The 12,969-nt window shown below is 31.6% G+C and overlaps 1 protein-coding gene across 2 annotated transcripts in view; it reads left to right on the top strand.

The window, feature by feature from the left end:
• The window catches only part of ras (Inosine-5'-monophosphate dehydrogenase ras), a 142,068-nt gene that overhangs the window by 58,690 nt on the left and 70,409 nt on the right, over positions 1-12,969 (top strand). For both annotated transcript variants that reach the window (XM_090385041.1, XM_090385042.1), the window contains 2 exons: positions 755-842; positions 10,577-10,776. In XM_090385041.1, coding sequence (XP_090241167.1) covers positions 755-842; positions 10,577-10,776 — 288 coding nt within the window. The remainder of the gene's footprint in view (positions 1-754; positions 843-10,576; positions 10,777-12,969) is intronic.

The following is a 12,969-nucleotide window of genomic DNA, read 5'->3' as shown; positions in this document are numbered from 1 at the left end:
TTCGAAACCCCCCACTCTCTGTTCTTTACCTTTAATTTGATGGCAAATGTAGTGGTACACAACTTTTGTTTTTGAGCCATAAACAAGAAAGAGACAAGAGGAAGGGGGGGGGATATGTGACACTAAGCACAAGCTTAACTGTTCTGAAATCTACATCACCTAGCTTTCAAAAAAGAAAGGATGGTCCAGAGCTCACTGGCTGCTGACTATGAAGTAGATGAAGAAATAAATGATGCAAATTTTTAATGTGCTACTCAATAATTGTATTTTAATTGAGCCATTAAATCAATGTATGTAGCAAAAGGAAATCAGTGACAAAAATATTCATATGATGCCAGAATTTGATGACACCTTGTGGAATATAATGCAGCACCTACTTTGCAAAGCTCAGATCTAGGGTATTACATTTTTTGCTATTATGTGAAATAATGGCACACAGATGGATTGCTAATGTGTCATCCTACTATGACTGCCTGTTGGCATTGCTAAACTCAATCCACCTACTGTATATCATTGATCTGCTATTTCTAGTGTGAACACTGTTTTTATACCAAATCTGAAGGGTATCTGGGTGCTTGGGGCAATTACTGTCTATATGCATATCAACATGCTCAATGTCAGGGCTTCTGTAAACAGGACATTTCATAAACTAGCCCTGGTCTAATCTTAAAGTTGGGGTACTGCACTTTATTTAAGCTTGATTCAACACTTCCATTAATCTAATTCAGTTTTTAAAAAATATATTTGCACTTAGGTGATGACAAAAAGTGAAGATTTAGTTGTAGCACCTTCTACAGTAACTTTGAAAGAAGCAAATGAAATTCTTCAGAGGAGTAAAAAAGGTAAACTAATTTTTCATACCACTTTTGTTTTTCTTTAAGTTGTGAGTTAATGCATATGGTTATTAAAGAAAAGATTTTCAGTAGATTAACAGGCTTTTGCAGATTAAATCTAGAAAACCATGCATTAAAATATAAAAAGGCACAAGAACAAAAAGATACAAGAACCATGTTGATTTCCTCACAGTTATCTATAAGAAAAATATGAACTGCAGTGTAACCTCAATATAACTTGGGTGTTGGGGGAAAACTTTTAATACGTACCAGCATTGTAAGTGAAGCATGTTATAGCCAAAAATAAAATTTAACCAGTTTTTCCCTCCGATTTTTAATATGAAAGGTGATCAGTTAATTAAATTTTTATAAGAAAATTAAATTTCACCTGTCCTCCCCACCCTTTTAATTTTACTTATTTTGCCATCACTGGATGAAATGGATTAAATGGGTTTTTAAGGGGAAAATGCGCAATTACTGTAATTTTTTTGATAATATTGTACTTTAAAGTAAAAATATTAAACAGCAGTGCTTCATGTAATTAAAAAAAAATAATTTCAAAGTCGTCAGTTTCTTATAACAATTCATGCTTCCAAATGAGGCATGTTTATAGGAATTCCAATTTAAAGTATAGTGGATAAATAACAAATAAAGAACAACTTGGCCACCTAATCTTAAGCCTTAATCTAATGACTGCTATAGCTGAGTCGGTAATAGTGTACAAAAAAAAAAAAAAAAAAAAAGCTTTGTTTTTCCTAACAGGGATACCCCTTTGAGTTATCTGATTAAGGTATTCCTGAAAATCATCAAAACCAATGTTTCAGAAATTATTATTTTTCATAGAAAGTAGTGTTATAGTAATATATCTGGGTTACATTCTGGATCAGACTTTGGGACACCCCACATAGTCTGATCCAGAATGTAACCTAGATGTGTAGTATTTTTTATAACCCAATGATGTACCCAAAATGGTACATCATTGTTGCTACTTTTGGTTATAAACAACACAAGCAAATTTTGCAGTATAATCATGGAGAGCACTAACTGCAGTCAGTAGCAGCAAGTTATAAAAATATACAAACTGGTCTTCAATTATTACTTTGCACTGTGCCTTTAGTAGTTTTTGTCATAAATGTGATTTCATCCTTGACAAGAATGTCACATGCTTTTACAAAAATTTATAATTGAATATATTACAACTGAGAAATATAGTAGCTGGTTCCTGTTTTAAGAGGAAAATGTTTAGTTTTGAGGGTCCCATGTGCAGTTTGAATTTTATTGATGTATTTTTTATTGTATCTCTAATTGAAGGAAGATGGGAGAAACTGAACATCTATAGTAATTGCTCTTGTATAAATAACTACTACTGTTTATAAAAAAATTGGTTATTTAAGTGAGGGAACATACATAGGGAGAACCAAATGCAATAACTCAATGGCAAATGGTTTTATATTGAAACTATTGTAGTAGCAGGTTTTACTCTGTGAAATCTAGTTTCTCCTAGTGTCTGTTGTGAAACTTGTGTTTTGTCATAAACTGAATTTTTTTTCACATCCCTTGTGGGGGATGTGATTGCATTTGTTATGTGCAGCTGTGTATAATCAGGTGTAGTATATTGTGGTTGCACTGTAGTAAAATCAACAAATAGGTCTAGTAGAAGTTAGGATTTTTTTTTTTTTTTTTTTTTTTATTAGAAAAACAAACTTTTGGGTTGCCACACTTGCACTCACAAGTAGTGAGCGCTGGTTGAAAATTGATTGTGATGTAATAAAAGATAAAATATCAATAATTAACTTTTTTTAATAACTCAAAAAGACTAAAATGTCTTCGGTTTGAAAAATTAAGCAAACCTAATGAAGTTCTTTATATGGCTATTACAGTATCAATAACTGACAATGGACACATAATTAAGATTTTCCCTGAGACTTTAATAATTTTTAAATTCCCTTGAAGTTTCCAGGTGACTGGGCACTTTGTTAATCTAAGAACTGTTTAATATTTTGCTCTATCAAAAAATCTTAAGAAATGAGCACTGGGTGAACCACACTCTGGTGGGAAAAACTGTAATATTAATATTTTAATGTGTAAGAAGCTTATTTATCTTGTATAATCAATTTTCAGCCATTATTTATAAACATTTTTATAAAAATGTTTATAAAAAGTCACATTTTTATAAACACTGAAAGCATGTTTTATGATTTTTACTTGTTTTCACTTTTGCCATGGTTTCATTCTTAATGCTGCTATCAAGATGTGAGAGTCTTAGCAATAAGAATGTGAAAAAGATATGGCTGTCTATTTTATAGAACTAGCATTGAATTAATAATAGGATTTCTGCTTTTAAGCAATGGTTCAGCTATTTATCTCAAGATAATGTTTAGGTTTTTTTTAAACCTATTTCACACATCCATTTTCTCTAAAAGTTTGTCCAGTTCTTCATTAAATTTATTTAAGCTATCAACTTCTATAACGACAGATGGAAGTTTTTGTTCCAGCAATCAACAACCCACAAATGAGATGTGCAGAAATTTGCTTTGAGCAAGGCAAATTTCTGCACATCTATTTTACTACTGTCTTTCTTCAATTTGAATTTATTCCCCTTCAGGTTTGTAAACTGAGCAAGAGGAAGAATCCTATCAGCATTGAGTCTGCTCAACCCATTCAAGGCCTTATACACCTCAATGATCACCTCATAGGTGCCTACTGTAATTTACAGAACTTAGAGTGGCGCCTCCGTAGCCAGGTGGGAAGGAGCAGCAGTGCGTAGCACATGCTTCTTGATTAGACCGGGGTCGACCCGTCACCACCAAATACGGAGGATGCGGCAAGGTCAGGGAATGACCACCGCATATTCCAGAGCAATATGGCCTTAGTTGCTAATGCTCCTAAAAACCAAACAACAAACAAACATTACAGAACTTAGCCTTTCTTGGTAAGAGGACCCCAAGATATTTTGAGTTACAAAATAGTTTTTCTTATTCAATGTTCAGATATAGGTAATAACTTCTGGCATGTAACAGTTTTATTCTATCTTGTATCTCTGTATATATATAATTCTTTCCCTCCTTTACTGGAAGTGGCCCTCTTATTTTATATTGATGATTACATTAGTCTGTTAATAATGGATAATTGGTACTACACTGATGTTACTTTTGTCACTCATTACTTTTATTAATATTAGTAATTTTATTAGCTTCATTTAACTTATCAGTGTAGCAATTAAAAGGTACTGGGTTAGACTTTGTTGTTGTTTTAGACTTTTTTTTTTTTTTTTTTTTTTTTATCTTATCTTATCTGGGCTGCAATATTTGAATTTGGCATTGAAATCAAAAATTTCTTTAATGTTTAGATTTTATAATTTCCAAATTTAAATTGCTTCTATTCCAAAATTCCCATCCTTGGTTTTTAGTCTAAAAACGTTCATCTATATACTTTAAGTGAAATCAAATCAGTTTTATTGAAGGGAAGTAAAAAAAAAAAAAATATATATATATATATATATATATATATATATTATTCTTTTGTAATATGATAGTTCATGCCGTATTTTATTTATAATTATAGTAGTTTTATTTATTTTAATTTCTTACTAGCTTTTTCTGTTGTCCCAGTAGCTGTTTTAGCAATGCATGGGTACAAACAGAGTACATATTATTATTCTTTTGTCTTATCTTTGTGGTTTGTTATTCTTTTGTATTAATTTTGTTAATTACGGGTGTTTTTAACACATAGGTATTTTAGTAAATACATAACTGTTCTTTACGATAGCCTAATCTCGGTTATCTTAATTTACCATGGCCTATACATTTATGATTTTACAACTTGTTACGTATTGCTAAAGAAATTGTCAAACAATTATTAATGAAAAACTATAGCAATAAGCAAATTATCAATACTACTTTATAATATTATATTAAACATTCTTATACATTTCAGTATTACATCACATGTACGTCAATCCCCTACTTCATCGGGGGCTTTGAGAGGATTGACAGTCCATTCGATGTAATGCATTTCTTACTTACCCGTTTCTGTTTGTATCTATCACAGCTTTGCTATTTTTTCAGTACTAAATTCTAATTTTTGAACCCCTGTTTATATTATTCCTAATTGTTATTAGTTAAATTCGTTTTTTATAATTAACCAAATTAATTTCCCATCATCTACCCAGCAACTGTGATAGAATACACAAAGCCCAACGGGTAAGTTTTTTAATAAAAATATTGCAATAACTTTACTCACTTGATGTGTTTAAGTGGAGGTCGTAGTGTCGAAAAAGGAAAGTTTCCCATCCTACTTGATGTGTTTCTGTGGAGGTCGTAGAGTCGAAATAAGGAAAATTTCCCACTTTTAACTGGTTTTATGGATGGCCATCCCTATGGCGCTGTTTTTATGGCCCTGTCGCGTTAACGTTTCACATATGTGCAGATGGTGTGTTGGCCGAAGTCCCCGATATTAAGGCCAAGGTCTATTATTGTGTTTTGGTGGTTGGTTCAATGAATTTACTTTACTTAACTTAGTTGTGTATTTACATTATTTTTACATTTATTTTATGCCTTACCTCGGACAGTGCCGGTACCGCTTTTCCAAGGCGTAAAAGCACTTGTTTGTCCTGAGGTAAAACTATATACATATATACAGCCTCTTACTATGGGAGGGGGGGGGTTAATTTTGGCAATAGGTCGTAGTGCAGTCAGGCGACGAGCCTCGCCTGGGTGCAATAAACCTAGTAAATAAGGGGTTACTCTTCTGAGTAATTACTATTATATTTTTAGTTGGCTTTTGATAAAAGTATATGGGTCTACATTGGGATGGTGTTTTCTAACATTTGCGTATATGGCAGTTCTTACATGATATCTACTGTATTTTTTGGGAATTTTGTTTCTATCCAGCGTTATAATGAGTTTTTTAATAGCTATTTTTCCACTATTCATATTGTTGCATATTTGCAATAGTCTGTTTGTCTGATTTCTTATAGTATTACCATGTATATGCTTTGCTATGTTGCTTTCCCAGTGTGTGAGTTTTATTGTTTCGAAATTAAAATGATCTCTTTTATCATGGTGATGTGTATATATTTTGTCTGGGTGGATGGCTATTTCGCTGTCTAAGTAGACAGCTTTTTGGTTGTTATCCGGATTTGTACATTCAATTTTAAGGTCTGCTGGGTAATTGTTCTTTGCTACGTTTATAAAGTTGTCATGGTTGAACACGATTACGTCATCAATGTATCTGTAGAATTTTAAACTGTCCGTAATTTTACTTTCATAATAGTGCAGGTAGAGGTTAGCCATGGCACAAGAACTGCTGGATCCCATAGCTATCCCCCTGCATTGTATATACACTTTGCCTCCCATTAGAATGTAGTTTCCTTTGACGCTGATTTTTGTGAGGTCATTCCAGTATTGTTTTTTGCATTGTAGTATGCTGTGATATTTTTGGTAATATTTCTGTAGTACTTCTATTAGGTTGTCGTGCGATATGCTTGTAAAGAGGTTTTTGAAGTCGTATGTGTTTATACTTCTAATATTGTTGTTTTGTTCTTTTAAAAAATCCAAATATTCTTTGTTGTTGTTGATAATTCTGGTGTTTTTAATTTCTTTGGTGATGTTTTTTAATTTGTCTTCCATGATTTTACTGGTATATTTGATATAGCTGCTTTTGCCTGAAGTAATGAATCTTTTTCCCGTAGGAATCTTGTGATATTTTGGAATCCAATATATGTAGGGGTATTGCATTCTGTCTAGTTTAATTTTAAGCTTTTTATGCATAGCCAATACTTTTTTGCTGATGCTGTTTGGGTTGGAGTCTATGTACTTGTAAGTTTCATTGTCATGTAATTCCTCTTTGATGGCTTCTATGTAGAATCTTTTGCAAATGATACTGAAATTATTGTTTGCTTTGTCGGTTCTAGTTATAACAAATTTGTTTTGTATTTCTTTGATTTTATTGTTGATATTTTTTAAATTTAAGTGATTGTTTTTTATATGATGTTTTTGTTTTGTTATGTTTTCCTTGAAATGGTCTAGTATGTTTTCAGTATTGGCGTTTATCCAACATTGGAATGATTCTATGGGTTCATTGTTTTTGTATGCGGCTTTGAATGCAAATTGTAACAAATCTGTGTATATTGATTTTTTAATATTTTCCAACCTAATTGGGGTGTTGGGTCTGAATTTTGTACCCTTTTTCATTGTTTCTCTTAGTGTTTTGTCTTCGATGATATTGAGGTCTCCTGTTACTATATGATTGTAATGTGTATTGATGAATTTTTTATATCTACTTTCCTGGCAGTGACAAGGTTGTTCTCCTTCATTCATATTATTAATGGTGTTTTTGTAATTGCAGATAGTCCTATTGGCTTGGTGTATCTGTATCTGATGTTTATTTGTGTGTTTTTGATGGGTAGGTAACATTTGTTGTTATTTATGATATTACTTATACTAACAGTGTCGTATAAACGGTTTTGGTATTTGATTATGCAGTACTCTTTTTTAGTGTGTTCGTTGAAATTTATGCCTATTCTGAATTTAAATATATCTTCAAGTATATTGTTGAGGTGTATGTTCTGTGTCTTTTGCTTTTGGTATATTTTGCTAAGTGCTTTAAGTTTGCTTAATTTAATAGAGAAAAGTATGTTGTGTATATTTTTGATGTTTATGGGGTTTGTGTCCCATTCTGTTAATAGTTTTTCGAAATCATTGATATTTACTGGTATTTTGCTGTTGTTTTTGTTGTATTCCTGTAATTTTACGTTTTTAATCCCGTTATATTGCCACTTTTTGCTGATCTGGAAGATGCTGTAAGTACATGTTTCTGGGCTGGTGAAAGCGAAGTTCCTTCCGTTGAATCTATTGTTTAATCCATAGGGATATAGGGATTTATATAAAAGAATGAACATATCTTCTATGATTCCTCTTTGTGTGTTGTTATCTATAATAGTTAGAATGGCAATGGATACGTTGGCGAAGTCATGCATTTTGAAATGTCTGTATTCGATTTCGTTATTGTATTTGTCTGTCCTGCTTTGAGCGTCTGTTGCAGCGTTTTCATCAAATTTATTTATTTGTGATCTGTGAAGGTTCATACGAAGGTGGAGCTCCGTACTTGTTTGTCCGATGTACTGTATCCCACATATCCCGCATGTAATTAAAACGGGTAAGTAAGAAATGCATTACATCGAATGGACTGTCAATCCTCTCAAAGCCCCCGATGAAGTAGGGGATTGACGTACATGTGATGTAATACTGAAATGTATAAGAATGTTTAATATAATATTATAAAGTAGTATTGATAATTTGCTTATTGCTATAGTTTTTCATTAATAATTGTTTGACAATTTCTTTAGCAATACGTAACAAGTTGTAAAATCATAAATGTATAGGCCATGGTAAATTAAGATAACCGAGATTAGGCTATCATAAAGAACAGTTATTATGTATTTACTAAAATACCTATGTGTTAAAAACACCCGTAATTAACAAAATTAATACAAAAGAATAACAAACCACAAAGATAAGACAAAAGAATAATATATATATATATATATATATATATATATATATATATATATATATATATATAGAATAGTTGTAAATGTTTGATGATTGCATTTTAATAGTCACATTTAGCTGTGTAGAATGTCTTGCTATGTTGAGAGCAACCATGTGTTGCTTCTCTTCACATGACAAAAGAAATAGCATTTAATTTTTTTTTTTTTTTTTTTTTTAAGGAATTCTGGAGTGGAAGGTAGATTTTTAATGAAAAAAGTGTGTGCAATAATAAATTCAGTGCTTGGAAAGGGGGAGGAGACAGTAACTGAAACAGAAATGGGTATTCCTTTGCTTAACAGTGCAATTTACTGCTGTCTTTCCATAAAACGAAAGAAACGATATTAACAGCAACAATGGATTCAAATAATTTTTAATTTGATAACAGATCAAATATAGATATGATACAGAAGTGTGCACATGCATGGGCACACTTCTGTATTTTACGACATTCTGCATAATTTTTTAGCAAAGAGTGGAACATGAAATGATAATTTAATTGCTATAGTGTATTTTTGAAAGAGTAGTTAACATGTGATTTAAATGTTATGAACTCAGTGTAGCCTCAGTCAGCTATTGTACAAACTTTTGCCCTCTGAATATATTAGAATGAATGTTCTTTTTGAGATCATCCAAATTGCCATTGGGTGTTCTGTACACATTTTGCTTTAATGAAACCTTAAAAGAAAGTAAAGGGCAAGGTGTTGGCAAAGATGCACCTGTATCCTGTACACCGGCCTTTAAAATGTATTACATCTGCTACTGTATAGTGGGGTGCAATCACACTGGCATAAGAAACTTTGTTAGTTTTGATGTTTACAGAGCTTTTTAATTAGATACACTAATGCAGATTAATTCATAATATTTCTTCTGTAGCATGTCCTTGAGAAAAATGGGTCTTTCAATCTCTCCATATGCCACACCACACATTTGGTGGACCATCTGATCTGACAGTGAATATAACTGCACCAGTATGGTATTTACAGGGGCCTGGTAGCAGGAATTCTACATGTTAGTGATACCATTTTGGGTGAAGGTGGCCTTATAAATCTGTATGATATTGTTGAAGAAACTGAAATCATTAATGAAATTGTGACGGTCAAGGCATTTGTTTCAAACCTTCTTGTAGAAATAAATGATAGCATATAAGAAACAAATGATACAAATGGATCCTCCAAATTTACACATGCTTGATTTCACATGCTGAAATGGCTTCTGGACACTGCTGGTTTGATGTGATATGGCCAGCACCTGTTCTTTGCGAGCTTGTTTCAAAATCACTTTTTTTTTTTTTTTTATGCATGTTTTCCAGTTAGTAGAAACTAATTCATGATGTATATAATTGTGGTATATGATATTTGTAGAATTCTGAGGTGGTCTAGTAAAATAATAATGTTGCCCTAGCATTTTTAGCTGCATTCTCTGTACAGTAATACCATTTCACAATTGTTTTTAGAAAAACATGCAAAGAAGGCATATATACATCTAATGAAGTTTGCTGTGCTCTTGCAGTTTGTATAGTTCAATGTGCTGCAGTAAGCTGCCACTACTTGGTAGTTTTTATATATATTTACATGTAGAATAAACCTAACTCAATGTGAGATTTTTTTTTTTTGCTGTATGCTTGTTGACAAATGCATAAATAAAATTAATTTTATTATTGCTTTTGGCACATAGCTAATTATAATGGATGTAATGACTGCTATATTCAAGCAAAATTTTATTTCCAAGAAGTGAGCAGAAACTAAATTTTTTAAATTCGCTTGATTATTAATTATATATATTCATTTTGATATTTTGAGTGCAGTATTAGAATTTATCATTATACAATAAAACTAACAAGTGAATTTAATTAATTTTATTTTTTTTGCAAAAATTCATCTCATTGAAAAATAATTTAATCCAAACAAATCTTTAAAAAAAATCTATCTTTATCCTGTTAGGTGATGACATATAACTGGCATAATGTTATTATTAGATTACCCTGTTTCTATAATTATTTGTCCATTACTTTTTATTTTGGTATTCATTTTTCATCTTCACAAAAGATGAACAGGAGTTCACTTAATATCTTATTTCTGAGTTATTGAATATTTATTACCTGGAGTCACTATTTTAAGGATAATTTTAATACATGATCTCATTTGACATTTGTAGTAATTAAAGAAGAATAACTTTATTTATTTGTATTAGGCAAGCTTCCTATTGTTAGTGGAAAAGGAGAACTTATTGCTCTTATTGCTCGCACTGACCTTAAAAAGAGTCGATCATTCCCACATGCTTCTAAAGATGAAAACAAGCAATTGTTAGTTGGAGCTGCACTTGGCACAAGGGAGCATGACAAACAGAGACTGGAGTTGTTAGTACAATCTGGTGTAGATGTTATTGTTTTAGTAAGTTAACTCTATTTTTATTTGAAATTTAACTTAAGTTTCAATCAGAAGATTTTCAGAAAACAAAATAGTCGGCTAGATAAATTTAAAGTTACATGAATGTTATGATTTCAAGAATAGGTGCTGTATGAGAGGCCTAAAAATCTTAAGCTTCAGACTTGGAAATGAGTTAGTCGAGAAGGGGGGGGGAATGTTAAGTTATATATCCATTTTCACAATTTTGAAACATATTTCTGATTTTTTGCAAACAGAAATCTTAGTACCTTCTCTTTCTTCAACTCTTAGAACATCTGAGTAGTGTAGCCCCACTAGTATTAAGAAGAGAAACAAACATTAGATTAAATAATTGAGAAAATGTAATTTTTCAAATTTATTTGTTACAAAAGTAAATTATACTGGTTGAACATATTTGCTTTATAACTAATCATAATTAGTTTGTACTTCAGGGAAGTTGGTATTGATTTGCCACTTAATGGTTTTCTCTTTCTCTCTCTCAAAATATGCATTTGCGAATATTAATTTTTTTATGATATATGTTTTTTAGATAGTATGAATCAGAGCTGTACTACTCGATATGTTCTACGTTGATAATAATATTAGTAAAATAATAAGAGGAGTTTAACTCAATATAGTTCTATGCACTATATTGAGTTAAACTCCTCTTATTATTTTACTGATATGTTTTTATTTATGTATACAACCTTTGGTGTATACTTTATATAAATTTCAGCATATTGTCTGATATGCTGAGTTCCTGCCATGTTCTTTTAATTTACCTGTTAATTATATATATTATATAATCAGTGTGATATGTTCCGCAGTAAAATTAATATTCAGTGTGCATGGGATTACTAAAATTTTTACTCATATTGCAAATTCATGGACTTTAATCCACTTAAGTATAAATGAGCCATATATAGTATGGATGAAGACAAAAACTATATATATATTTAATCACAAACAAAAAAAAAAAATTATGTAAGGTTCAATATTAAGTGCATATAACATAATTTTTTTTTTTTATTGACAGAGAATTTTTCATCAAAAATTCATTACTGTAGGTGAAACTTTGAATCAGTAAGTGTTGTGGTGACCCTTAGAATCAGTAAGTGCAGTGTGGAGTATCCTTAGGCTCTTGAGGGAAGCTATTTGGAGAAACATCCAGCAAAGTGGTGCAGTCATACTGATTGATTGATGCATCACAACAATGCGTTGCTGCACACAGCTTTGTCTGAGCAACAGAAACTTAGATGTGGTTCTCCACTTTCCATACTCTCCCTTGCCCAAACTCCCTGTTTCTTATTCTTCAAGAATGAAATTGCATCTCAAAGGACAGATGTTTGATGATGTTTATAAGACATAGACAGAACTGTAGCCTGTACTGAATGTGATATCAGTAGAAAAAGAAGACATTCCAGTAATGCCATGTATTAACTCCAAAGGAGACTACTCCAGTGGGAACAATGACAACCTAAAGTTAGTGAACTCTTTGTTATTGAACCAATCTGAGAACTTTTGGCTCATACTTTATGTACAAATATACCAAAATCTCCCTGATTTGTACTTCACTAGTTCAGGTGCTCTATAATTCAGACAGTCTTCCTTTTTTTGTTTATGCAGAATTGAAGTTTCCCTAAAGAAGAATTTAATGATATACAATTCTGATATTCTTTCAGAATGGCATAGTAATTACCTTGTACAGGATCATGGAGTCATACTCAGTTGTAAATGTTTATATCAAAGGAAACAGTGGAAAAATGTTTAGTTTGTGAATTCTGACAAGAGGAGAAAATACTGGCCAAAATATAACCAAATATGCTATTTACAACTGGGCTACAAGTTGGAATAAAGTAAGGCAAAGTGCATGGAAGGGGACAGCTATTTAAATGATGGAAATGCTGCTATCTGTTTAGATGGAATCAAATATAAAGAGTGTTAGTGTGTGTAGCACAACAGTGGCAAAATAAATTTTATATTAAGGATGTAAGAACATGGCTAGAAAAAAGAAGTGAAATCGCAACAGCATTTCAAGGGGAAAAATCTGTAGGTGAAGTGGCAAGTGAAGAAACAAAGGGCAGAAATTGCCTCAATGCTCTTATTAAATTTGCTAATTCTGATGAGGAATTGAAAAATATTTGTATACTTCAAAAGAAATGAAAAATAACATCATGAAACAGCAATAAAACAGTATCT

Source organism: Mastigoproctus giganteus, chromosome 11 (genome assembly GCF_048544385.1).
Source record: "Mastigoproctus giganteus isolate SK-2022 chromosome 11, ASM4854438v1, whole genome shotgun sequence".
Classification (NCBI taxonomy): Eukaryota; Metazoa; Arthropoda; class Arachnida; order Uropygi; family Thelyphonidae; genus Mastigoproctus; species Mastigoproctus giganteus.
The sequence above is the reverse complement of the archived record's forward strand: the minus strand, read 5'-3'. Positions and strand labels throughout refer to the sequence as shown.